The 27646-nt window shown below is 34.9% G+C and overlaps 1 protein-coding gene across 1 annotated transcript in view; it reads left to right on the top strand.

The window, feature by feature from the left end:
* The first annotated feature begins 1627 nt into the window (after window positions 1–1627).
* The window catches only part of LOC124367886 (transcription factor Sp9), a 237837-nt gene continuing 211818 nt past the window's right edge, over window positions 1628–27646 (top strand). Inside the window, exon 1 of the mRNA XM_046825074.1 lies at window positions 1628–1754. Within this exon, the coding sequence (XP_046681030.1) occupies window positions 1686–1754 (69 nt within the window). The 5' untranslated portion in view covers window positions 1628–1685. The remainder of the gene's footprint in view (window positions 1755–27646) is intronic.

Raw genomic sequence — 27646 nt, forward strand, 5'->3', positions numbered from 1 at the left:
CTATTGAAATACAAGAACACCTTTCTCTTCGTCAATGCAGCATTTTTTTTTTATTGAAAGAAAAGTTGCATTATGTTTATTTGAGTTACATATGTTGATTTAATTGTGGTTGAACTACCTATGGTTAATTTGTTCTAATTTAAATTATTATTATAAGGGATTAAATCTTGTTTAGAGAATAAATCTTATTCTGAGAACATTTACAGGCAGTTGTTGTTCATAATAATTATTTAATAAAATTAGCTGTTAAACCATGTGCGTATAAAAGGGGGGCTCAGAGGAGTTCGGGGGGGATCGAATCCCTCCCTCCGAAATTTTTAAAGACGAACATTAAAATTACACCCAGTGTTTTGTTTTAAGCTAGAACACATTTATGGGGTTCTAAAGCTCAACAATTTTCCCGGACTCCTTTTTGGAGGGTATTTTGTACCTCCTAAACCACCCTCTGTGTCAAACCCCTTCCCCCGACATAATTTTCTATATACTCCACTGTGTTACATGTTTAATATGTATTTATGTTTTATTATGTTATGTATGCTATTAACTTTAATACTATTAGTGATCTTATTGTTTTTTTTTTTAAACGAAAATAGTGCGTTGCCAGTTGAACTAATATAATGCAGTATAACAAACATATATGAACAATTCTTGCAAAGTGAAATCCTCATAAGCAAAATAATTGTAATAACGAAAAAGTTTAAAAAATGTCTATGAACAGCGAAATGAAAACCAGCTTTTAATTTTAAAATTAATATAATGACAGCTAAAAAATGATAATTTATCATTTAGTCATTTTATCAAGTCATCCTGTTATGTACCATTTTGTTTTAATTTGTTAAATTGTATTAATACTACCTAGTTTATAATACTTTACGAATTTTACAATTGTGCTGCTTACTTGTAAATTTCCTGGACATCCAGAAACAATAATGAACATTTATTTCTCAGCTGCATTTACGGATAAGATGTGTTTGTGTTGTTTTACCAACATATACTTAAAATATAGGAAAACCCCTTTACGTTTAGAACAACATAGTTGGTTGTATCCTCAAAAATAATATGAACATTCTTTTTGCATATTGTAAAAGGTGAAAGACCAGATCGCAAAGCTATGGTGTGATAAAATATATATAAAAGTAAACAAATAAATTGGGTGATATGACCAAAACTGTATGTCAACCAAAAGAGTTTAATTCTCCATTCTGTTTTACACAACACAATTATAGTATTAACATCAGTAATGTGATTTGGCACATAATTGATTTGTATTACACAGAAAATACACAATCAAAACATTGTTTTGAAGAGAGTATGACGGTTTATCCCAGCTGATGCTGCGCTCTGGCGAGGTTTGCCAGAACTATCCAAGATGGCGTCTGGCGGCTAGTTGGCAGACGCGCGCACAGGTAGCGCCACCAGCGGCAACAATGTAGGCCTGTTATTAAATGGGAGGTCTTATCCGTAATTTCCCCCGTACAAAGATAACGGCGAGCGAATAGGAATGAAAAAAGATGAAAACCGAACGAAAAGTCAAATTATCGAGGGGAATATAATTTGAGGTGGTTGTAGGGGGGTGATGGAGGGAATAGAAATAATTGCGGACGGCGCGGCTGTCGGCGGACGACGGTTAGTCTTCTCGTGGTGTTTGGTGTATTGTTGTCGGTTTTGTGTGATACAGGTGTGGAATGGAGGAGAGCAATGGCGAAGGGGAGCCGAAAGAAAGGAGAAGATCGTCGGAAAACAACGATATGAATGTAAGTTGGAAATGCCCATTGAAAAACAGGTTTAGGGTTTTGGAAACCGCGCCAACACATCTGACCTTGGCCGTCACCCGCGTGCGGTAGTGCGAGCGAAGCGAATCGTCCGGTAATAAATTGACACATGAAGCGATCGTAGACGTACGCATGAATGTGGATGTGTGGTAGGCAGGCGTCTGTCAGCTTGCCGAGGCGTGGCCCAGCTCCGCCGCCGAGCTCAAAGCTGGCCTCAACAGAACAAGTTACAATTCGCTACGTCATGTTTGATTAAAAGGGTGATTTACTGTGTGTGTGCGTGTGTGCGTCTTTCATTAAGATTTCACTTTAATGCAACGTGCATATTTTAATACCTAATGCCAAGCATAGCTACATTATTGATAATATAGGCGGAATAATGTACGCCCTAAAAGCGTATATAATACTCACTTATTTTAAGTACCCATAAAAATTACTTTGGTGAGCATAGAGTCAAAATAATTCACCTGCATACAACATTCTAAAGAGTAAAATAGAAACAGTTATAGATTTTTTTTATTTTAAGCCCAATATTTTAGTACAAGTAGTACAATAGTATAACTTCAATTTTTATACTTTCCTTCTTTGAACTAAAATACTATAGCCAATAAATCTTAAAGTCAAAGATATTCTTGTAGTAAGGTATATTTTCAACTGTAAAGCTATTGCATAATATATTTTCAACAAATTGTTTGTTTTATTAATTATAGCCTATATCAAACAGTTAATTCAAAGTTTTACTTGAAACCGAAATTAAATTATTTGTTTAAATATAAATAGTTTGTATGAGAAACATTAGTACGCAGTTATTTCGAAGTAAACTTCATTTTAATTCCAAAAGCATGTCTGTTTTGAACTTTCGTTGAAGTTCATACACAATTAACATAAAAAAATTGTAAAATATACTTAAATAAAAGAAATGCACAAATCTAAACACAAATTATATAATAGAAATAACCGATTTTATTAATAATATATGAATAAGGATAAAAAGTAAAAACACATCCTTTGGTTTTGGTATACGGCAAACTTAGTAGGCCAACAATTAATTTTTTTCTAAATTTAACGTGAAACTTACTTTCCTTGTATACTTCTGAAATTGATAATAGTCAAAATAGGTTTTGTTTTCTCAAATACCGAGTAGCTGTTTAAAATGTAAGCAGAGAGCACATGTTATATAGGACAGTAGTAGCATGTAGTCATTGTTCAAAAATCTAAACTAACCCAAAAGTATTAATTATTATAAGCCAGTACTAGCGTTATATTATTGTTTACACATCCAAAACCTTGGTTTAATCTAAAATATTTTTACAATTCAACTGATTCACAGTTATGAATATACTGTGAATATAAGTATAAAGATTTTCTGTATAGACTGTCCGCTTTCGATTAATATATTGGAAAAAGTAGAAAACCCAGTCACGTTCAGAGCACTTATGTAAGCATTTTGTTTGCAAAAATGTTAAAGAACTTTTTTTTAAATAAGATTCTTAACTTGAAAATTGAAAGTGGACCCTTAGTTAAATTTAGCGACATTTTACAGTACCTTAAACATACAATAGATTATTTACACTATAAATTTAGGAATAACAATAAAATAGATAGGATCTAATGAAAATACTCCATGCAGACAGTAACTACTTCAGACATACAATGAGTGAGAAAAAACATAACCTCCAAAAAATTACTAATCAATCTCTTATGGTTTAAGTTGTTGAATTTACTGTTCCAACAAAAATAGAGTACTTTTATTATAAAACCATTGGTGAATTTTGTCTGTTGTTGCGTAAATAAGTAGAAAAGATTATTGCTATAGCTCTAAAACACGTACTGGGCATAAATGTTTACATTCCATAAGACTTAGAGAAACAATAATAACACATTATAATTTGTTTTAGTATTTTAGGTTTATACAGTTTTGTTTTAAACGCAATTAAATTTAAACATCACTCAGCTAGTACAAATTACAAATTAAAAAAAAAAAAATGGTTGACCAGCACCAAACTCAGGTCAAAGTTTAAAATCTTTAACGAAAATAAGAAATACGAGTACAAATTATCTGCTTTAAGTGGTATACGAGTATTTGTTATAGTGGTATTTTGTAATATATTGTATGAGACAAGTTATATAATTGAGAATGCATCATATTACCCATTGGGCCTACAAGTTTTGAAACCAACAAACTAACTTTCTTCAATAAAGATTTAATGAAAGTTTATTCTATTTTTAAAGAATTGTCTTATTCTTATTATTTCCGCCAGTTCAAAAATCTGTAAAATACGGTTGTTATTTTCTAGTGTGATAAAAACATTCAAAAAATGGTTAAATTTGTGAAATGGAGTATTTATTATAGCTGATATAAACATTTGTACCATTCTAAAATATCGAATGTTATTCCACATGTAAGTTATACGTGATACACGTATTACAATTTTATTTTCGTAGTTATTCTAGTATATGAATAACAAGTTATAGTAATGAAATATATATATATATATATATATATATATATATATATATATATATATCTTACTACCCTGTATAAGCTAGTTAGATATAACGTGGATATTTTGTAGCTAGTAAGCGATACAATTTTAAACTTTCTTGCGCTTTCGTTACTTTCACTTTGCTTATAGTTTAAAAAATTATGCAACTTATGGAATGCTAACTTAGTAATATTCGTTAGAAGAACAGTACGTACTATTTATTAAATAAACAATGGAAACTGTAATCGAATTTCAATTAGTTGCGGTACTTTTTTCAAACCTAAAGATTTATTAAGTTACGTTTTTTATAAACATGGATAGATTAAAATAGTTATCACTTGAGCCAATATTATCAATAAAAGTAAAAATAAGAATTTTTATAATGCGTACACACATAGGCAGCAAAAACAACATACGCACCACGCAATATTGTGTGAATCTGCAACTGTGTAACACGAAAATGTAAATTACACGATATATTATACCAACAAATAAAAATGTTCCATAAGAACAAAAAGTGTGTGAACTGGTTTTGTGGTAAATGGTTTTATATTATCCTCAGCTTGAATAGAGGGTATATACAAAATAGCGTTCTTTCTTGCTAAGAAAAGTTTAGTCAATTGATTCTTAACTGTCTATTATAACATATTAGAACCACCTTTAAAGAAAATGTATTAATCGATAAGTATAAAAAAATATTCTACCAAACCTTAAGAGAACACAAATGTAATAGTGGGTTGAAGTAAAAAATATGAAAATCATACTGTCTTCAGGTACTTAGGTTGTATGTAGCTAAGAAATTATTACGAACATATTATGGTTTGAGTAAGTAAGTATTACTCTTAACGAATAACGGGCTTTGCTAAAGTTTCATACAAAATTTCAATAGCTCATTTCATTTTTGAAATATCCCGCTTATATAGAAACAGTCATACAGAAAAGACATTTTTACAACCCCTTGGCATACAAAAAAGTTTGCAGGCCTACCGAATCATAAAGCTTCAATAACGCTCAGTCGAATTCCAAATTCATACAACTATTGTTTTGTATGTAGAAATAAGATTCCATACACAATTTGAAGCCTGCATATAAAGATTTCTCGAGATATATTGCCTCATGATATATTCGCATTTCTGTATATTAAGTTGGGAGTCATAGCAGTGTTTAAACAATAAAAGTCTATACATCAAATTATCAAACTCTGATATTGTACGTGTTACAGTTAGGCTACGTGTTATATATGTCACATAATAAAATGTGATTATGATTATACTATCTGTTTATACATTTATTTTTTATGCGACTTCCTCTTTGGTTAACGTAATACCAATGTTCGCTAACGCTCAGCCAAATCAAATGGAGTCACATTCTCCATTATCCAACCCGATGTTACTAGTATAAAAATTAAGCATCGTGCAAATTTGTAAGTCTATAGGCCAATTTGTTCTCAAGATATTTTTGTACGAACAGACGGACAGACAATTATTCTTGTACATTTTAAGCTATGGTCAGGTAGGATTAGAATATTTGCTCGCTCTTTCAAAGTATTTTGCCAAGCCTGCACTGTTAATTGGACACATTTTAGGTGAAACCCTCTAAACTTTGTTGGGTGTGAAATACATATCAACAAATAAACCATGACTTCCTACTAATTTCATATCTGCATACAATAAACACTTATAGCTAAGATTGTTGCTTTCTTCACAAGTATCAAGTAGTTGTAAATTGTAAGTTGTGTTATCAAACATGTTTACTATTGTTCAATATATGTTATGTTAAATGTTTCTGTAATTTTTATGTCCAAAACGTTCGATCCACCCCCATTTTTTACATCGCACAAACATATAAACAAAATATAGCCGGTATAATACGTAAGTTCCGTTTTTTGTCACCGAAGTGCCGAAGAGGACGATGAGCCGTAAAAGTAAGGATAAAATTCAAAATAGAATAGAATAGAATATGATTTATTTTTGAAAATATTACAATAACACATTATATACATTGGTATACACAATGTAATACATAAATAAAGTGACCTAAACAACCAAATGTATACACAATGTACAAACCTAATGAGCAAACTTAAATAAAAATGTAACATTCTTGTAAAAAAAATTAAAACAAAAACACTCGTAAATTAAAGGAAATATTTTCAAAAATAACTAGGGCCTCTAGAGGCAAGTGCCTGTGGAGAAGTTCCTTTTATAACAAAAATCTTTTTTAGCTCAAAGAAAATTTCAACAAAACTTTGATAAGAAGGCAGTATGCTCTTTATTTCGAAAATATTGTTTGTATTACAAAAACAATGGTCGCATGTATGAAAAGTCATATAATAGCGCAGAAAAACAAACATTCTGATACCGATTCTGGTACAGCTGTTTATTTATAAAGACACGATCTCATAAAATATTGAAAGTGATGGAATAGGACAATTTATTCTTCGTCAAATGTTCACGGCGTGATTTCAAATTTTGATGAAAACGTGGAGGTAGTAATGTTGATATAGGGATCAATCCGTGTCACTCTTTCAGAATAGAGCTTCATATATTTAATTATTAATATAACTAAAGCTGTACAAAGGTTATAATCAGAGCGCCTATTCTAAAAATTTTTCTGAGACTTGACAATACTATCTAAAGTAGAAATGCTCTTTCAAATCTTGAAAATAAACTAATTTTTATTGTTACAAATAACTTTTTGCGTACTTTTGAAGTTCTTGGAGAGGTGAAACATGGACTAACTACAAACTATCTATCTATGGTCTTCCACAAGGATCTATGTTAAGCACATTCATGTTTTTTTATGAAAATAAAAGTGAAATAACACCTCTTACACCTTTTTGTTTTTGTGTTAAAAGACTTTTATTTATGGAATGGTTTCCTTGATTCAGTCAGTGGTTTTCTACAAAAAAAAAAAACTATTCAATAGTCCTTCAAAAGCAGACTGGACTAATAAGGTTTAAGCTTTAAAGTTTTATTTGAGGTATTTAGTTTTACTTACTAACAGCTCATATTAAAAGGGTTATAAGTTTCTAACAGCTAGAAATTTAAAACCATAAAAACAATTCTTGTTATAAGAATAATTAAGAATAAAGGAAAAATAAAAATAAGTATTAAAAACATTTTACCTCAATATCTCAGGCCTCTTAATCCTTATAGCCCTGGACTGCGACTGATGGCTATGCGCATGTATGAGTAATCTTGTAAGGCATTTTTTCAGAGATAAGATCTTTTATTTAAAAAGTGTTATGTAAACTATGAAGTTATTTTCAGGTTATTATTTACTTTATGCAGATTAAAGCGTAAGACAATGCCTTGCACCCCTCTTTTCTGTTAATTAAAGTGGCTTTTCATTTTATTTATTTTTTTACCAATCCTTATGAGTGTATACAGAAGACTGGCTTCATAATCACAAGAAAATACTAAAATCAGATGGTAATAAAATGAACCCAAGTGTCAAAATTAATTTCTTCTTCTAGCGTGAAGACTTAAAGCAAGGTTAAAAAATACAGAAATAAACGACAATTATGGTAGTGTTTGCTGCCCATGTTTACGTTCATTAGCATTCACTGAAGGACATTACATTTGTGTATTAAATCCGTCAAAATGCGTAAGGAGGAATCCAGAATATCCAGGAAGCTACTACTACCCCCATACAGCGACATTACGTTGTTTCTATTTCAAAACTGTCACAAAAGTCATAACACATCAATACATTTTCAAAATAATATACAATTAAAATATCAACTCGCAACCTAGAATTTCTCTCACATAATTGTACCAACACACTCTTGTCCCTTAACGGTCCTTTCGTGAAATAGAATAAAGGAAACCATCTCCTGGTGATACTGCTAGAGTGAATAGTACCATACATTTAAGCGTAACAAGATAGGAGGTTACTTACGCCCACAAAATGCAAGAGTTCTAGTTAGGCTACATGTGTTACAGTCACGTATTAAAATGTAATATGATTGTACTCAGGTTGTTTACATTGGTGTTTATTGTACCATATTCTCGTTACCATCGTGGTTACGCATAAAACCAATGTAAAAATATACGATTACGCTCAGACAAGTTTCATGGAATGACATGCACCATAGTCAAACTGTACGTATCTAAGAAGGGAGCTTTATGCAAAATTTTTAATTTTATAGGTTAGTTCGTTTTTTAGATATAGTGTGCAGACAGACAGAAATGAAAATTTGCCAGTGATAGGCTTCGCTGACGCTCAGCCAACTGGGAACGGACATAGGTTTCTTGCCTTTCCAGTACAACTTGTCAAAAATATCATCGAACAGTTAATTTGTTTCTGGACTATCTCAATTTTTATCCCCTAAACATAATGAATAATATCATTACTTCTCTTCTGTTCTCAAAAGACCGCATGTGGAACTCAGTAAATGAAAGTGGATTTTTTTCTTTTAAGAAAAATAGGTCATATTACTCATAAATGGATAATTTATTCTTTAATAACAATAATTTTGTTTTTAGCTAGCTCTTAGGAAAGGAATGTTTTTTTTTATTTTTCCTTTAATTATTTGACGCTAGATGAAGTATCAGCGTAGCGCTTACGTGCAACTGTAACACAAAACATGAAGGATTAGGCGTGAAATTAAATTTCCAGAGGAATGCGCTATCTGTTACCAATACCAATAAGTCACGTCCGTGATAAGACCCGACCTTCCTCACATTCGTGACTACGCGCACGATCCCCCCTCCCCCCCTCTTCATCCCATTCCTTCTCCTGCTCCCGACATACCACTGATACCAGATGCTGGAATTGAATTTTTCCCAAGCTATTACACTTCTCCTAGCATGTCTCGGACAATACACTGGTCACTCGTATGTCACTCTTTCACAAACCTGTGGTTTTCAGGAATAGAACATTGTATTGAGTTTACCTTTGTTCAGGAACAAACAACTACATCGTTCCAGTTTGCGATTCTTTAATAGTGAGCGGTTTTATCAGATATGTTGACCCTTCTTCAAGAACAAGTAATATTACATCTTCAACAGGATATCGGATTTCGAACATTTACCGTCGTTATATGTTGCAAAATCTATGTCACATAATGTGTTATACATTTTGTAACCAAGAACGTAGCCAGGATAAAATTTTGGTGGCGAAGGGGTGCCCACACAAACTGATATTTTCCCGCAGTGGACAGAGTAAGACCCCATTTTGTTCCTTAAAAAGTTCTTGACCCGTTTCTTTGTTGAGAACGATCTTTCAGCAGTGCATGTCTGTAATACTGAATTATTTTAATAATAATAATCGTTTACCAAAAAATTAATTGAACAAATTGAAAATTTGGGGGTTCGGACCCTTTGGACCCCTTGCTGGATACGTCCTTCTTTGTAACATATAATGATGGCAAATGTCCCAAATTCTATTATCCTGTCAAGCCTTCCATTGTCAATAACAAACATTAAACAAAGTAAATCTTTCAGTTATATTATTGACAGGAACGAGCATTTAGATCGTTTGAAATGACTTTTCTTTGGTAACGTTTGAGCTGTCGTTGGAAACAAACAATACCTTACATTCATGTGCAGTACATTATTTTGTATTACGTTTGTTTGGAATGGAGTGTGCTTATTGTATGCATTGACAATACATGCTGGGCAAGCAAACTTGCGAAGTTTTAGTTGGCCTATCTTCACGAACGGTTAATTCTGTCATTTTCATTCAATTTTCATCGTTAACGAGTAAATACACAGTTCCAGTCAACTTTTCATCAGTAACTTGGAGTCAGATCATTTTCAGGAATTATAAGTTATATAGTTTTATTTGAATTTTCTTCAGCATCAAGTAATATATAATATATAATTTAAGTTGAATATCCATTAGGAATGGCTGCTTTCATGGAATGAGTTGGTTTATTTATAGCTAGATAAATTTATAATTTATATTATAATTTATATTAATATTTATAGCGATGTATGGCAAAATATGAGCATTATATAATTAGCTATATATTGTGTATGCACATACGCATTCTTTTTAAGTGTACATTTCTTTTTACGAACATCAGTCAGCTAGTATTTGGACAAGAATATTTTAGTAAATATAATAGCATTAGATTAAAAAGCTTCTGAAATTCTTGTGGCTCGACACACTATGCAAAATATAAGTGTTCTTTTGACTCATAAGGGATTCAACTAAGGGTGAGTTTTAGGGGAGGCTAATTTATTCTAGCGGTATTTTAACTCTCTGAGCGTCCATCATAAATATTTTTGACGACTTGGACTTTCACTAAACGTCATCATCAAAAGTTTTGATGATAAACATTCATGTCTTTAAACTCATTTTGCCGACGCTAATGCCGATCAAATCGCATTATAACCTATGTATACTGTTCGAAAGCCCACTGTTTTTTATGTTTATTGGTTTTTCGAATTCTCGTACTCTGTACCAAACACTAGTCTAAATAATTTTCATCATATGTTCTTTCCAGTAAAGTGTCTTTGCATTTGTTGTGCTTCAGATACGAACTGTGAATTTCACTATTTACAGTCTATTATTGCAAATGTTATTTTTATTTTTGGTTTAACTTTTTAATTTATAAACAAAGACATTGTTTTTTTTTCTAACTTCATAGTTAAACAGTCTGAAAGCACAGTTCTTTGCAAAAAGTGGTACATAAGACTTTATATTTAAGTTACTATTTAGATTTATTATAAATTTTACAAGGACAGTCCACAAAACCTCACAAAGCGGGTATGCATTTTGCAAAATATGATGGACACTCGGAGGGTTAAATAATTGTATTGAACAATTTTAAAGACAAATTACCAAATTTTTGACATATCCCGGAATCGAACCAATGATTTCCCAATGAGAGTTGTAGCGTTGTCCTACGCTACACTAAAGGTCAGTACGAAGGTCTTTATTTCGTTAAGTTTATTTAGTACCACTTAAGTACTGAATTACTTGTGTTGAAATATTAAGTTTCCAAAATTAAAAATTAATTTATTTTGTGATATACTTGTTTTCGATATGAAGTTTGAACTCAATAAAAATAACCACACCTCACACAATGTTATTTGCCATGCTCGCTCGCCGTATAGTGGGGGACCGCTTAAGAATTATTTACCGACGTCGTCTCATCCCAGGACCGGTATGTTTATGTTCCCACAGAACTCCCACGCCTTTACGAGGTCCTATTCGAAATTTAAATAAAGACGGAGTATATATTCTTGTACAGTCGGGGATGACGCTGTCCCAGGTTTAATTGGTCGTTGTAGCGCATTAATTCGGCGTTTAGGAGTGATGGATCGAGCCACCGGGGAGAAGCCCCTCATCTTTCATGTTTGGTTTGGCCAGCGAGGATTCGACTGACTTCATTCATTTCCATCTTGTAACTTTTTTAAAAAATTTAGACATGAAAATTGACGTTTGCTATGCAATGTATATTGTCAACTGCAATTAAACGATTTGATTTGAACTTAATTTTGGGCTATGAATATTCAGGGGGGGTGGGACCGAGGCTTTGTGCCGAGGCTGGAGCCGCGACCTCGCCGTCCTCCCTCGGTTATTAGAGGTAATAGGAGGCAAGTCTGTATTTTGGTGCTAATTTGTCTGGGTCGAAAGAATAACAGGATTTTGGAAATTTTATATATGTATATAAATCCATGCGCGCGCGTGTGTGTGTGTGTGTGTGTGTGTGTGTGTGTGTGTGTGTGTGTGTGTGTGTGTGTGTGTGTGTGTGTAAATCCATTTATGTATGTATACATATATATATATATATATATATAAATAGGTATATAGGTGTATATATTGGATAAACAATTTATTACTTCATAGGTTTGGAGTAGACTGCTCGGCTTAAAAATTTAGAGTTGAAATCATAACTTCGTCATCATATATATATATATATATATATATATATATATATATATATATATATAAATGAATGTCAGTATGTCCTTTATAGAATCGTGAACTATTATTTGACCGATCATTATGAAAATTTGTATGTATGTGTATTGTTTGAGAAGGTTGATTTATGTTTGTCTTTAAATAAAAGTCTGGTTGCACTTAAAGCTTGAGTGTTAGACCACTTGATAATAAAGTACATGTACGTGTACAATGGCTATAAACATACACTTTTGACAGATTTTCTTGATCGTGGCAACAAGGCAAACTCTGCATCGGCATTCGAAATATAATTCACTTGAACCAGAAGTGCTCACGGGCAAAGCTTACGTAAAGCGTGCGGAGCCGCGGGGAACAGCTAGTATTAAAGAAAACAACGAGTAAACTTTACTTTGGGGTTTTTGCAACAAAATTGGAACTTGTTTTTAATATCAAATGAGAGAAAACAACCACTTTATTCCTTATATTTCAGCGCACTGTTTCTCCAAGACTGTATAAGGCTGCCGGGGTTTGCACGGAATATCTGCCAGGCCACTCTATGGCGTGGCTACTGCCCATAAATAAGATAAGGCTGTCGTGGTGGCTTGTGTTTCCGGCAGTACAGTATCATTGGTACATTTAACATAACAACGACGGTATATCGTTTAAAATAATACGTGCAAATAAAGCAGTCCCGAATTTGAATAATCTGGGGTGCCTATTGTTTTATAATTTTGAAGAGAGTGATTGAGAAGTCGCGGTGGTTGTTTTGGTAAACGTTTTGCAATAAAATACAAATAATTAATTAAAAACGTGTATTTATATATTTTCTTGTAAATAGATAGTATCGTTTGTAGGTCAGTCCATGACGAACTCAAATAACAAAATATTACTCTAATAAAAGTAACTTAGCTTCTAAAAGGAAACTTTTCGAAACTCACGAGAACGACTAGTATCGCCGAATATTTCAGCCTCTACTATTAAAAAACTATAATTTACTGATTTTTAGACAAATAATAAATTAATACTAGTTAATCAAATGCTGTTTATTGCCAGTTTACTACCATTGATACTTCCTGGATAATCCAAAATACCTTATATTTCTTTGAACTTATTTCTTCTGAAATCCAACTGTTTGTGATTCAAGAGATTTATATACTTAGATAACATTTTAGAGACCGTTTCGAAGCCCTGATTTTATTATAAATGGGTACAAAACACATTTTAGCCTTATTGTTTTCTATCAATTACGGGTATTTACAGTATTAATTAGTTTAAATCTTCACAATTTTGTAGATTTATTGATGTTACAATGTTAACTAATTTTAGGATAGTTTTAATGACCAACTGTTGAATTTGTTATTTAAAACACTTCAAAATTAATTAATATTTCATTTTTTAAACAACATCTGATTTACCAATATTATCAATTTATTTCGGTGAAAATTTTCCCAACAAATGCAAGTTTTGTTGAGGTTTAAATATTGATTAAAATTGCTCTTTCATAGTGTTAAAACATGTCCAAAACTGAACAAGTTTAGTTGGGGTTATACTTTCTTATTTGGCGTAGTCGTTGATTGCATTATCACCCTTGGATATAAAACACTTGGTGTAAATGTGGTAATATTAATTTATTTGTCCTGTAGTGTTCATTATTTATGTTTATTACGATTAGATTTCTCTAGTATCTCTATTTGTATCTATCAAGGCTTTCAAAATATTAAGATATTGAAAATATAATTATTCATAGCACCTCATATATAACGAAACAAAAAACATGACGTTCCAGAACAGGTTGTAAGATATGGAACATTTGCATCGTCCATTGAATTCTCATAATTCAAAACTAAAACCATAATTTTTCATGCATCGCAAAGTTTAATGGTAACAGTATGCAGTCACACATCGTTGACCAGTTGGCGTCGGACTAAAACTGTACTTTAGGCATTATAAGTACAGGTTGGATTAAGTTCGTAGGTTTAATACTATATTTTACTCTAAACTGGACAAGACAAGTAAATGCTCTTATTCCAAAACTAAGTTTGGAATGATTTCCAAAGTAACTCAGCCCTGCTGCTAATGAAAAACTGCTACTTTCTTGTAGTGTATAATTCTAATTTTTATTTTTAATCATCATATGTATTAAGTTTTGGGGTAAATACTATTTTAAAACTATCCCTTTTTCTCACTATATATTTTAGAACTTTTAAGGTATTTTTATAGCAATACTTATAAGTTTACAAATAAAAAAAACAACTTTTATGGTTTACAAGTAATAAGTGTAGTTGCTCTCTTCCTAAATATTGACCAACGCTTTAAAAAAATTGAATTTCGTGCCCTGCTGTTAAATATTTTAACTTACTACCAGACGAACTGGGGAAGGACAGTTAGTACTTAAGCTTTAGTCCTAAGCTTAAGTCATTTTTCAAATAAAAATCGTTATTGTCTTTAGGCATATAGCAATCGACATGGTCATCATTTTGGGTTACAAATCATAACTTGTCGTAGGTAATGCTTATACTGCTTACTTAGTACTAGGCTAGTGTAAATTGATAACATTTCCCTGTGTAAAGCATATTTTTCTATACGAAATTTTTAAATTGAAACAGCATTGATAAATATTAATATAAAATCTTAAATTAAAGAAATAAACGACTTAATAAATAAAATAGATAAACCTTACATATTTTGCAGACTTATACAACATTTATTTCCGAATTTGGCATCGACACAATAGAAGGGATGAGCAGCCAGCCATCTATGTAACTTACATTAAAAGAGACTAAAGGGTACTTTTTGGTTGAGCGTGGTAGCTTATTATATAGTCTAATAACATTATAGTATGGCAAGACTATTTTTCCAATCTTGTAAAAGGTGCATCAAGACAATGACCATACTTTGTAGATTTTTCATGGATTTCATTCCTTGTATTATACGATAAAACATCTGTATAAATATATAACAATATATAACATAGGCCTATATAGAGATTAAAAACAGTTAAAATACCTACATTAATAAAAAGTGGTTTACAATTAGCCAGGTAGTGAGACTTGGTAATTATTCGAACAGCCTTCTTCTGTATCAAAAGGGTATAATTAAGGTTGTTGGAAAGGCTCCAGAAATTCAATTTATAGCTAATTATCGACTGAAATAGAACATGGTAAACAGTAACATTGTAATGTTTAGTAATAGCCTACAACTCACAAGAGGTCTTAAGAGATAAATCACATGAGTGGATGGTAGGTATTTTTAATGTGTTTTGCTAACGATAGCTTACAATTAATGTACACAGCTAAAAACCTAACACAATTATCAAACTCAATATCAGCTGTAACAGGCCTAAGAATAAACTTATTTAGTTTTGATTTAAAAGTAAGTTATTAGCTAGGGCAATGTATACTACAGCTGAATTAGTAGGTACAGTTTTGATTAGAATAACTATATCTGATTTCTAGTAGAAATGTAATTATATATAATTTTAAAATTGTGTTTTGTAAAAGTGCATTAAAATCTAGTGTATACTGTAGTAATAATCAAGAACGTAGCTAGAAAAAACATTTAAGGAGGGGGGGGGGTCCAGACAACTTATATTTTCCCGTAGTAGACTCCTTTCCAGCCTAAGGCCCCATTTTGTTCCTTAAAAAGATTTGACCCTGTTTATTTGTTGAAAAGAATCTTTCAGCATTACATGTCAGCAATACTGAATTATTTAAATAATAATAATTCTTTACAAAAAGTAATTGAAAAATTGAAAACTTGGGGGTGGTTCGTGGTTCGGACCTCTTGGACCCCCTCGTTGACTACGTCCTTGCTAATAATGAATATGCACAATACTTAGTTCTGCTTCGAATAAAAAATATCTAAGTGTAAAAGTTTTGTCTTTTAATATTTTATTTCGTTAAGTACCTACTTAAGTTACCTTAGAAATTTTTAATCTGTCAATGGAAAATGCATAAATAAAAATAGAAAAAATTATCACATTACTTTAAAATGACTACTGTTATAAAACTGTTACAATACGAATGTATATTATTGGGGGAAATCCTCCATTAAAAGTAACAGATATTTAGACGACATGTCAGCAGTGACACTACATGTGCTGCGGTAGGCGCACAGCTGTCATGACAGGCGTACACACACGCACGCGCACACACTTCGCCTGACAGCTGTCTACATCGCGGCGGTGGTGGGCTGATAGAGTTATTAATGATTGGCCTTTGGTTACTCTGTGGCCAGCAAAACACGCGTGACCATAATATGTGACAAACGTCACAACAGGGGTTTGTGGTAACTAATTCTTGCACTCATCCAACCGCGAGCCTCACAATTATAACCTCATAATGTACAAAACCAGTTGAAAATTTGTAAAAACCTATATCCAGGTTGTGTCGAATTCGTAAGCTCTTTATTTTAAAGGACAATAAGTTATTTAAGTTCAATTGTGGGTGGTTATTTTCATAACTATTCATAATTTAGGGGTATATATGCTGTGTATTTTAATATCTTACTTCATATTTTAAATATATGTTGTATCCCCAGATCTAGTAAATTAACATAACGATGACGTTGGTTGGGGAACTTTCTTACTCAACTAATGTAGGTTAGGTTTGAATAAATACCAGCAAAAAATATTGTAGCCCTTGAAAGTGTATTCATGCTATTACCATCAGCACGTTCTGTGTGTATTTTGAAGCGTAACAATGAAAGTGGCTTATCATTCATTTCAAAGTAGGGATATATCAGACCATGTTTCGCGAAATTAGGTTCGCTAAGAATGGGATGAAAGACATCACATGGAGAAGAGGCATGCACCATAATCTGACTTATAATTTAAAGGAAGTATAATTGTTCTCGCAATATATTTCGTCGATTCTCAATCAGTTACTTCTCTATTTATGGTACACGTTAAGCCGTTAGCTACTTTGGTGCTATCCAGAGGCCACTCTGTCCCTATCTACTATTTGTTACCGTGCTATATAAGTAGGTATATACAGAGTATAAAAAAGTCCCGAATGGTTTTTTAAACCCTGTGTATACGTACTTGCTATAATTAAAAAAGTTGAAGCATATTCCAGGTTAGTTAACTTTCCCGTCCTCAGATCACGTTGGACTATATAGGACGTGATCTGAGGACGGGAAAGTAACAATCGGAAATGCCCTTGGCCATCAATGCGGGCTTCGTTGGCGCCTTTGGCGCCAACCTAAACTTCTTGCGAAGAAAAATTTTCACCTACTTTTTAATTACTAGGCTTATTTATATAGTGAATTATATAGGCACTATTTATATAGTGAAATTGTAATTAGTAGATAGGGACAGAGTGGCTTCCGGATAATACGAAACTATCAACCGTTACGCCTGAACACCAAATCTTAACGATTTTGTGTAGTTTATTTTGATTGTTAGAGACATCGCAGCCTTCGGTCTGTAGGAAAAGTAGGTGAAAAGACGTCTGTAGCATATTCTAGAGCTGTTGTCACTGCTACATCTTGACAATACGATTCTGAAGAACCATCTTGGCACCATCTGAAGAAAATTATAATGGATAGGACCATCACAAGGATTCTTTTCTGTGCCACCGGTAACTTTTGCCAGAGATTGGCAAAGCAATTTCAGATCCAGCTTATGAACTTGTGTTCAAAGTCAACAGACCGAGCAGTGGATTGACACTTATTAATGCCTGCCCAATCCAGATGCAGGCTTTGATAAAATCGGGCGGCTCAAGGAGAGTGAAGAATTGGACGAGATTAACCTCACCTTATCTCGAACATCTTCGAGATGGCGCGGCGGTTCATCAAAAGCGAAATTATCCGAAAGTAAAAAATGACACAGAGAAGAGCGTTGTTATCAACGTGGCGATAAGATCTTCTGGGAAGTAAATTCGGCACCGATAAATCGACCCGGGGATCATTAATTAGAATCGAATGACAATGCAACTTAATTCCGCCATTTTGTTTGGCCGCGCGGCGTGGCGCGAGATTTACGACGTATCCTCGATGTCGATATCGAGATAACAGTCGTGGCCCGAGGCGACCGCATTAAATGCATTCTTATGTTTGGTGATCGACCGAGGTAAAAACACCGCCTATATTATGGAAATGGTCTCCTCTCGCTTCTTCTGGTAAAATAATTTATGACTGTTATAAGTTAATCCGGTCGAGGCATTACCATTATGTGCGGGCGCGCGTCCGACCGCGGTTTTCGCATTAAGGGTGGACCACGTCGTTAGGAGGCTCCTCCCCCCCTCCGGGCCATTTTTGATGAATGGTTCCCGCTTTCAATGCATGATAAAAATCAATTATTAATTCGATACTGTGTAATTGTCCGGCCGAGACGGATGGTATGATCAGTCACCGCTGGTTGCGCTGCTTGTCGGCCGGCACATCGAGTCGTGTGTTATCGACTACGAGTACCTAACATCGATAATGTCACATTCGATACTGTGTAATTGTCCGGCCGAGACGGATGGTATGATCAGTCACCGCTGGTTGCGCTGCTTGTCGGCCGGCACGTCGAGTCGTGTGTTATCGATTACGAGTACCTAACATCGATAATGTCACATTCGATACTGTGTAATTGTCCGGCCGAGACGGATAGTATGATCAGTCACCGCTGGTTGCGCTGCTTGTAGGCCGGCACGTCGAGTCGAGTGTTATCGATTACGAGTACCACACATCGATAATATCACATTCGATACTGTGTACTTGTCCGGCCGAGACGGATAGTATGATCAGTCACCGCTGGTTGCGCTGCTTGTAGGCCGGCACGTCGAGTCGAGTGTTATCGATTACGAGTACCACACATCGATAATATCACATTCGATACTGTGTACTTGTCCGGCCGAGACGGATAGTATGATCAGTCACCGCTGGTTGCGCTGCTTGTAGGCCGGCACGTCGAGTCGAGTGTTATCGATTACGAGTACCTAACATCGATAATGTCACATTCGATACTGTGTAATTGTCCGGCCGAGACGGATGGTATGATCAGTCACCGCTGGTTGCGCTGCTTGTCGGCCGGCACGTCGAGTCGAGTGTTATCGATTACGAGTACCTAACATCGATAATGTCACATTCGATACTGTGTAATTGTCCGGCCGAGACGGATGGTATGATCAGTCACCGCTGGTTGCGCTGCTTGTCGGCCGGCACGGCGAGTCGAGTGTTATCGATTACGAGTACCTAACATCGATAATGTCACATTCGATACTGTGTAATTGTCCGGCCGAGACGGATGGTATGATCAGTCACCGCTGGTTGCGCTGCTTGTCGGCCGGCACGTCGAGTCGAGTGTTATCGATTACGAGTACCTAACATCGATAATGTCACATTCGATACTGTGTAATTGTCCGGCCGAGACGGATGGTATGATCAGTCACCGCTGGTTGCGCTGCTTGTCGGCCGGCACGTCGAGTCGAGTGTTATCGATTACGAGTACCTAACATCGATAATGTCACATTCGATACTGTGTAATTGTCCGGCCGAGACGGATGGTATGATCAGTCACCGCTGGTTGCGCTGCTTGTCGGCCGGCACGTCGAGTTGTATGTTATCGATTACGAGTACCACACATCGATAATGTCACATTCGATACTGTGTAATTGTCCGGCCGAGACGGATGGTATGATCAGTCACCGCTGGTTGCGCTGCTTGTCGGCCGGCACGTCGAGTTGTATGTTATCGATTACGAGTACCTAATATCGATAATGTCACATTCGATAGTTTGTAATTGTCCGGTCGAGACGGATAGTATGATCTATCAAAATATCGATTTGGCAAAAATATCGCTCTTATATTTACAGAAGGGCACCTCTCCTTAAATTGATTTCGTTTTATGTTCATTAAGGAAATGCTGCTGTTCTTATAAATACAATTCTAGTGTTTGATTTTAAAAAAAAAAAAAACGATCCCATTATAAAAAATTGTACCTATTGTTGGAATATAATATTTAGTAAAAAGTAAAAAGTAGTTATTCCAAAATTAAAACGTAGTATAGATTATTTTCACAATATTCAAATGGCAACTTCGATGTTATACTGAGTAAAAAACAAATACATTACATGTCTTATGGTTCAATAGATTGCAACAAAAATGAACGTGTGCGTTGCCATGTAACAAATGTTAACCGGAGATAAAACAGATATTTACATGTAGCACTAGATATTACATGATGAATTGAACCGTGGTTCCAATGGGAAACGGTGCAATGGTTCGTTGCAGTATGTTACAACTTTAAATATTGACTGAGAAGAAGCCGGAAGATCTTTCTACTCCAGTGATATTTTACTGATAACACTTAACAGTGTTATCAGTAAAATATCAAGGGGAGCACTCGCGCTATTAGATTGAATCTAACATAATTTTTGTGTTGTATAACATTTTTTTTATTTGTTATCTTGCAACACTGAACCCTTAATTTATGCTTCTATGGGTATGTCTGCTGCGTATTGCATCATGTTTAGACATTAGAAATTGCTGGGGTGGGGCGTCATGGTAGGTGGGGTGGACGCTCCTCGCGGGTTATTAGTTTCAACCTAACAGCGCGAGTGATCGCGTCAGCCCAATGTTAGGAGCGATCTAACGGCGCGAGTGATCGCGTAACTGCCAGTTTAAATTCATCAGTTTAGTGATTTTTCTTGTTTTTCTGTTTGCTTTTTAGTTATATTTCGTAGATTGCTCTTTTATGACTTTACAATTATTGCAATGAATGAAGACCATGAAAAATCCGTTCTTAGTTGGTTGGATGATGTTAGATTCGATCTAACAACGCGAGTTCTTGCGTAACTTCTTGTAGCGCGAGTTCCCGCGGGTCATAACTCATTGCAGAATGTATTGCCCGCCCCAAGAATCGAACCCGTGTCCTCCCAGATAGAGTCGATGCGGGGGGCGTTCACATTATTGATGAATTGCCTTCGAACTCTTTACTCTTCGAATTGTTCAAGCCGAAATACATTGAGCTGAGCTCAATTAAGGCCATTATCCTGTGTGAATATTACCACGGGTTGTTATAACTGAATATTCAATATGAACTTTACAATGTAGAGTTATGTTACAGTAATCACGTGATCTTATCGTGATGATACTCTGACGGACGGACACCGTATCCCTGTCACGGCACAGACCACCGAGTCTTCAGCGCCTACTTGTGCTGTTATTACACCCTTTTTATCGTCACCTCCGCACCCCATTCTCTCGCGATAGTTGGGTTTTAATTGTTTAATTGCGGGTGTTGGCTCTCACATCGCTGGTGACGCCGTGCCTGGTTCGCAGTGTGAGAAGGAAACGGGCCAAGATCGTTGACAGGGGAACACGAGATAGTTCATAATTGCAGCGATGAATAATTTATGGCAAGCAATATTAATATTGTTTACTCTAGGGCGTTGGGTAGATTTTATCGCCGGCCCTGCCCCGGATGGTCTACAGTATCTCCCCAAAAATAGATCAACAATTCAGTCGTTGTTACTAATGCAATAAACGTAAGCGAACCAGTGTATTTCCTTCGAACAAGACATTAATGACAAAAAGCGCTCCAAACTTAAATGCCGTTTACTCTATAAATATATATTTTAAGCCTATGAATTTAGTTGAGAATTAAACAAGCCGCAACACCCGTACAGTGCAATTTCTCAAATTGAATTTTAATTCCACTCAAAATACAATTGTGACGTGCTTAACATGAATTTAAGAAACTTAATGTGTTACTGCAAATGTCTGTAGAAGACTAAGTGGTGCTAAGCGTACAACCCTTTACAAGAGACAAGATTTTGAACCTATAAACTTCGTGTTAGAATGCCACAGAAACTTATGATTTGTTATATACAGAGCTATTATAGATAGAGAAAAATTACACATTGGGGATTTTGGATTTACTAATACTCTTAATAAAAGCTATAGCGTTATATACTTAGAAATTGACAATCATCTGTTTACCTCGTCTTTAAAAAATGGTAACAGTAAATGTTAATTTTGATTCGTAACTCGCCTTTACACAATGAGATTAACCTAATTGCAGAAGTTAATTCATGCAAAAACCTCAAATCCACTGTTGATCACAATCTATTTTGCTAAAGCAGGAGGCACTTGAGGACCTTTTTTAAAATTTCGAGAATTGGTGGAATTTGAATGTAACTAGATTTTTAGCTATAACCGTCAGATCGGGTTTTTATATTCTTTACGTACAAAGGCTGTATAAAGATTATTGTGTGATTTCTTGCTAAGAACAAACGGTTGGATCACTTGATCTGTAGCAATGAACACGTTAGTTTGTAATGGATGAGAAATTCAGGAATCAACGATAAATCTTGTTTTGTCATCAGTCATCTTATTTTGTTAGAAATTGAAAATTATCTGCTGAACCCATCTTTAAAAAATGGTAACAGCAAATGTTTATTTTGGTTCGTAACTCGCATTTAAACACCGAGATTTACCTAATTGCAGAAGTTAATTCATGCAACAATTTCAAAATCACTGTTGACCACAATATATTTTGCTAAAGCAGGAGTAACTTAGCAAACTTTTTAAAGTGTAAAATTTCGTGAATTGGTGGCAATTTAATGTAACTAGATTTTTTAGCTAGATCGGTTTTTATATTCTTTATGTACAAAGGCTGCATGAAAATCATTGTGTGATTTGTGAAGGAAACAGGATTTTTCCGGACATTTGCCATCGTTCAGTGAAACAAGAAATCAGTAACACTACGTTTCGAGATCTGCAATCTCGAAATGGTTATTTAAACCTAGTTTGTAATTATGTATTATACTACGTTTCGAGATCTGCAGTTTGATCTCTTCTTCAGGTAAATAACTAACCTAATACATAACCTAGTTTGTAATTATGTATTAGGTTAGTTATTTACCTGAAGAAGAGTTCAAACTGCAGATATCGAAACGTAGGTAGTGTTACTGATTTCTTGTTTCACTGAACGATGGCAAATGTCCGGAAAATCCTGTTTCCTTCACAATCCTTCCATCGTCAAAAATAAACTTCAAACAAAGAATTGTGTGATTTGTTGCTAAGAACAAACGGTTAATCTGTAGCGACGAACAGGTTAGTTCGCAATGGATGAGAAATGAAGGAACCATCGATAAATCTTTTGTCATCATCGAGGCTCACATAATGGACTAAAATCGGCCATCTATCTCGGAGAAAAATCGGTTGATCCATTTGGGTCCAGAGCCCGGACGAACAAATCGACGATTTAAATGTCGATTAAAGGAGGAGCCTGGGAGGAAAACGACTACAATGATCTCGATAGAGACGGATGTGACCTTGACTGAGGTGGTGGGGGGGAGGTGGTAATCAGCTGATAATGTATTGTTGTAGGCCGACAGCCGTAAGACAAATAATGCACTTAGTGATGGTCATTATAGGAGATTGATAAGACGGCATTAGTGCAGTCATTGGGCGCCAGTCTCCTTCAGGACCGTGTGATCCTTGTATCCTTCAGGAGAGGGGGAGGGTTGGAGTCGTAGAGTCAACGGCAGTGACAGTAGAATTGAGTACGGTGCAGACGTTAAGTGGTTCATTCAAGTTCCCCAGAGTGCATATACAGTAAGGTATCATTGTCCGCTATTGTCGGCTTGAATACACAGTAAAATGCATAGCTTGAAGTGAGATAAAATACAAGATTTAATAATGCTTCAACTTTCTATTTTATCTCCACGTTTGGACAGTCTTGAAACGAAATGAGCCATTGTGGAGCCATCCTATAAAATATTACGTCGTCCAGACACAAAGCATATTGTTTATCAACATGGCAAAACCAAGGGCAGTAAAACGTGCCGCACATTTTCTGTTATTGTTGAAGAATGTCAAAATTGATCGTCGAAATTGCGTAACGAAAATAAGTTCAGAAAAAAGGCCAGTTCATAGTGAAAACATAACCAACATAGTATCGTCCAGCAAACATGACTTTGAAACGGTGAACGTGGTCAGCAACAACGTCCAACAAAATTACCATTTCTTAGACAAAATAAGCAACATCTTCCAGCAAAAATGTCCATTAACATCGTCCTAGTAAATAGACCAGCAACATCATCCAGCAAACTTTGCCAGGAAAATTATAAAACATAGTCAGGAATATCGCTCAGCCAAACATATCAAACAAATAGGTCTAGGAAAAATGATCAATTCATCGTCAAAAAATGACAATCAACATCTTCAATCATTGAAGAAACTTGGCCAGCAGTGTACCTTCTCTGCGAGAACCATCAAGTGTCTTTTGAACTTGTGATCTTGAAGTGCACAATTCCCTTGACTAGAAGGGCTCTTCGATGTTATACTACGAACACGATGACGACCAGAGCTCCAAGGGCTGCACGCCCTTCTTATTATTCCTTCATTTCTTTATTTATAACCTATTCCACTAAATTGTTGATTTTGTTGACAAAAATATATAAAATTAGGATGATAGTTGTATTATTGCTCTTCAACAACTTGAAAACAACAGTCCAAAATGTACTTTAGTGGAGATTCATAAATTACCTTGGCTTTACGTTAGTTTAACCCAATTATAGAAAAATGAAAAAAATGAAATGAAAAATACCTTTATTTATAGAGGCGAAGTTAGGACTAAAAAGTCCTCTCTTCCACTTAACCTCTAAACACAAATGAAGAAAATAAAATAAAATCATTGTTATTACAATATCGTAACTGGCATGTAAAACTAAATTGCGTTTAATAATTAATTACGGTACAACATAAAAATTTACATTCAAAAAATTAAAAATTAAAAATTAAAAATTGAGTATATTGATTAAGAATGTTCTGGCAACAAGAAACACAATGGTTCTCTATTTATGATATCTACTTCCATCAAATGGATTCTTTAAATGACCACAAACATAGATGAAAGCCATTATATATAAGTACGCCAATAATATCACATAAGTCTTTCATTCAAAAGTGAAGCACCCTGTAAAAGTAATTTCTCATACTTCCTTTTAAGTAACAAATTAGTTGGACTTTTCAATAATCTCACATAACCTGCAATAACAAAATTATCGAGAAAGGGTCACAACAGAGGGAAAGGACATAGAAATCACAAGTTAATCGAACATATTATGATCGGACAGAGGGCATTTGGCCTGGTTCCAGGACATGTGTAGGTTTATGAACACATGTTGATAATGCTTCAGCGGTACTACAAAGAGCCGGTCCCCTTGGCGGACCGCCATGTGCAAATTGTGTGGCGTACTTTGGGAAATATGCGGTCTCTATTGTGGCAGGATAAAGCATCCTTGGGCCCTCGTCAGGAACAAGTCCTGGTGTGGAAGGGGAGGGGTCAAAACGCCCGTACGCTTTCAATTCGGTTTATTTATTTGTTTTTCATAATTTAGAGAAACGCGCGGTCCTCTCGGATCCCATTGTTTGTGTAAAGCACCCGCTTTTTGTTCTCTTAAAGCGGCGTTACGTTATGGGAGGGGAGGGGCGGGGTGGAACGGTGGAAATTAGATTCGTTTTATTCCTTTCAACCTACAAAGTTGTAAATGAAAGGTTTATACCGAGGAGAAATGATTCCCCAAGACTTGACGTGTTCTTAGAGTAAGTTCCTTGGACAAAGTTGGCTAGAGCAGTCAGCGCGAAAGTAGACCATTGCGCATCTGGATTTACCTTCTACACCCCGTGACAAACACTGATGCCAATTTTATGTAAAAAAACTACTGTTTCGTTTTAAAGTCTGTTGCAATAAATACAAATTACCAGCTAGCTGTTGCAGTAACCAAATATACATTCGATTTAATTTATTTGTTTTGCAGACCACAAAAAAACCAACAGACACTATGTTACCATAGCTACGTCACAGCGGGAACAGTTAGTGGTCAGCAGAGATATGGCAACACCGCCTTAACGTCATTGGACTATTTTCGTGCTAATATTTATATTTATTGCACATTTCAGGATATAGAATATATGTATTACTCATTCCTCTATTTTTACCTCGGACTTTTGCTTGGTTTAGCTTTTAAGACGTTTAAAATTGTTTAAAATCTTGGAATTGTTAACTCGGATTCAAGCAGGTTCGTTTGATTTATTTTCTATTAAAACCAAGACACGTAAAATTGAAATTTCACCATAAGTATTTTTACAAGCTTTTGTAAGAGTAAATCATACAATTTAAGACGGATTTACAACAAAAAACGTGAGTTCTCAATATAGGCATTTTTAAATTGAATGGAACAAGAGTACGTTTTCGAAGGTTTGCTTACAATTGGAAGAAACCAGTGAAGTTCATCTCGGAAATTTTCACTTGGATTCATGCAGGTTAGTCGGATTCATTTTCTATTAAAACCACAATGCGTAAATTGAAATTTCACCATAATATTGTACCAACTTTTGTAGGAGCATATCTTACAATTAAGTCACATTTACAACAAAAAATGTTATCAATCTTGGCATTTAAAAAATTGAATGGAGCATAATAGTACGTTTCTAACGTGTTCTTAGAATATTGGAAAAACCAATGAAGTTCACCTAGGAAGTGTTGACTCGGATTCAACCAGGTCCGTTTGATTAATTTTCTATTAAAACCACACTGCGTAAAATGAAATTTCTACACAGTAGTTTACCAATTTTTGAAGGTGTAATCATACATTATACAACAAAATACGTGAGTTCTCAATCTAGACATTTTTAAAATTGAATTTAACAAAAGTACGTTTCTAAGGTCTGCTTAGAATTGGAAAAAAATCAAGTTCCTCTCTTCCTGGAAAAATACGTAAAATTCTAAGACCTCCTCAGGGTCCGGTAAGAACTCAGAGTTGACCCCAGGGGAGCAGAACTCCAGGAGGACTCCGAGGAGTTCCCATAGGACAATAGCAGGAAGCGACCAGTTAGTCTCGGCACTGCTGTGGGCTGCCAATTTATAGGGCATTGTCGACTCGTGTAAATAGAGTGACTGGTTTATAGGGACTAACTGGCGCGTGATTTACCTGATCCACCTAGAGTCACACTGAATGGCCGAGGAATGTGAGGAGGCCGGGACATCAAGTATTTCTGTCCGCAGAGGAGGCGCGACCGTATGGATGCCACCACATCTCGACCGTGGCCAAGTCATCAGTATTATTTAGCGGTATGAGGTCTTTAAATGTTTTAAGAGGACGTTGGTGTTCTTTACTTCACTTACTTTTGCTGTCATAGGGGACAGTCATTACTGCAGTGATTCATCCGAATGTCTTCTTCGCACCCTCTGTAGATTCTGGTAGTAAAATCATCGTGCAAGAAGAGAATACGATATTCCAGTCAATGTCGGTCGTGTTTTTTTTTTTATTTTTTTTTTTTTTTTTTTTTTTTTTATTTATTTTATTTTTTTTATTAACATGTTTTGATAAACTTTTCTTGGTCGATGTCGTTTATATTTTTTCCAAACGACGTTGCTTATAATTCTATACGATACAATCAGTATTCACCCCTCAATGCTGCGCTTTGGAAGTTAAATACGCGTAATAGAAGTCATTGGTACGAAGACTCATTACGGAGTAATAATTATGTGTATTGTTAACTTCAACTTCCCTCATAGGAATGAAACTACAA

Source organism: Homalodisca vitripennis, chromosome 8 (genome assembly GCF_021130785.1).
Source record: "Homalodisca vitripennis isolate AUS2020 chromosome 8, UT_GWSS_2.1, whole genome shotgun sequence".
Classification (NCBI taxonomy): Eukaryota; Metazoa; Arthropoda; class Insecta; order Hemiptera; family Cicadellidae; genus Homalodisca; species Homalodisca vitripennis.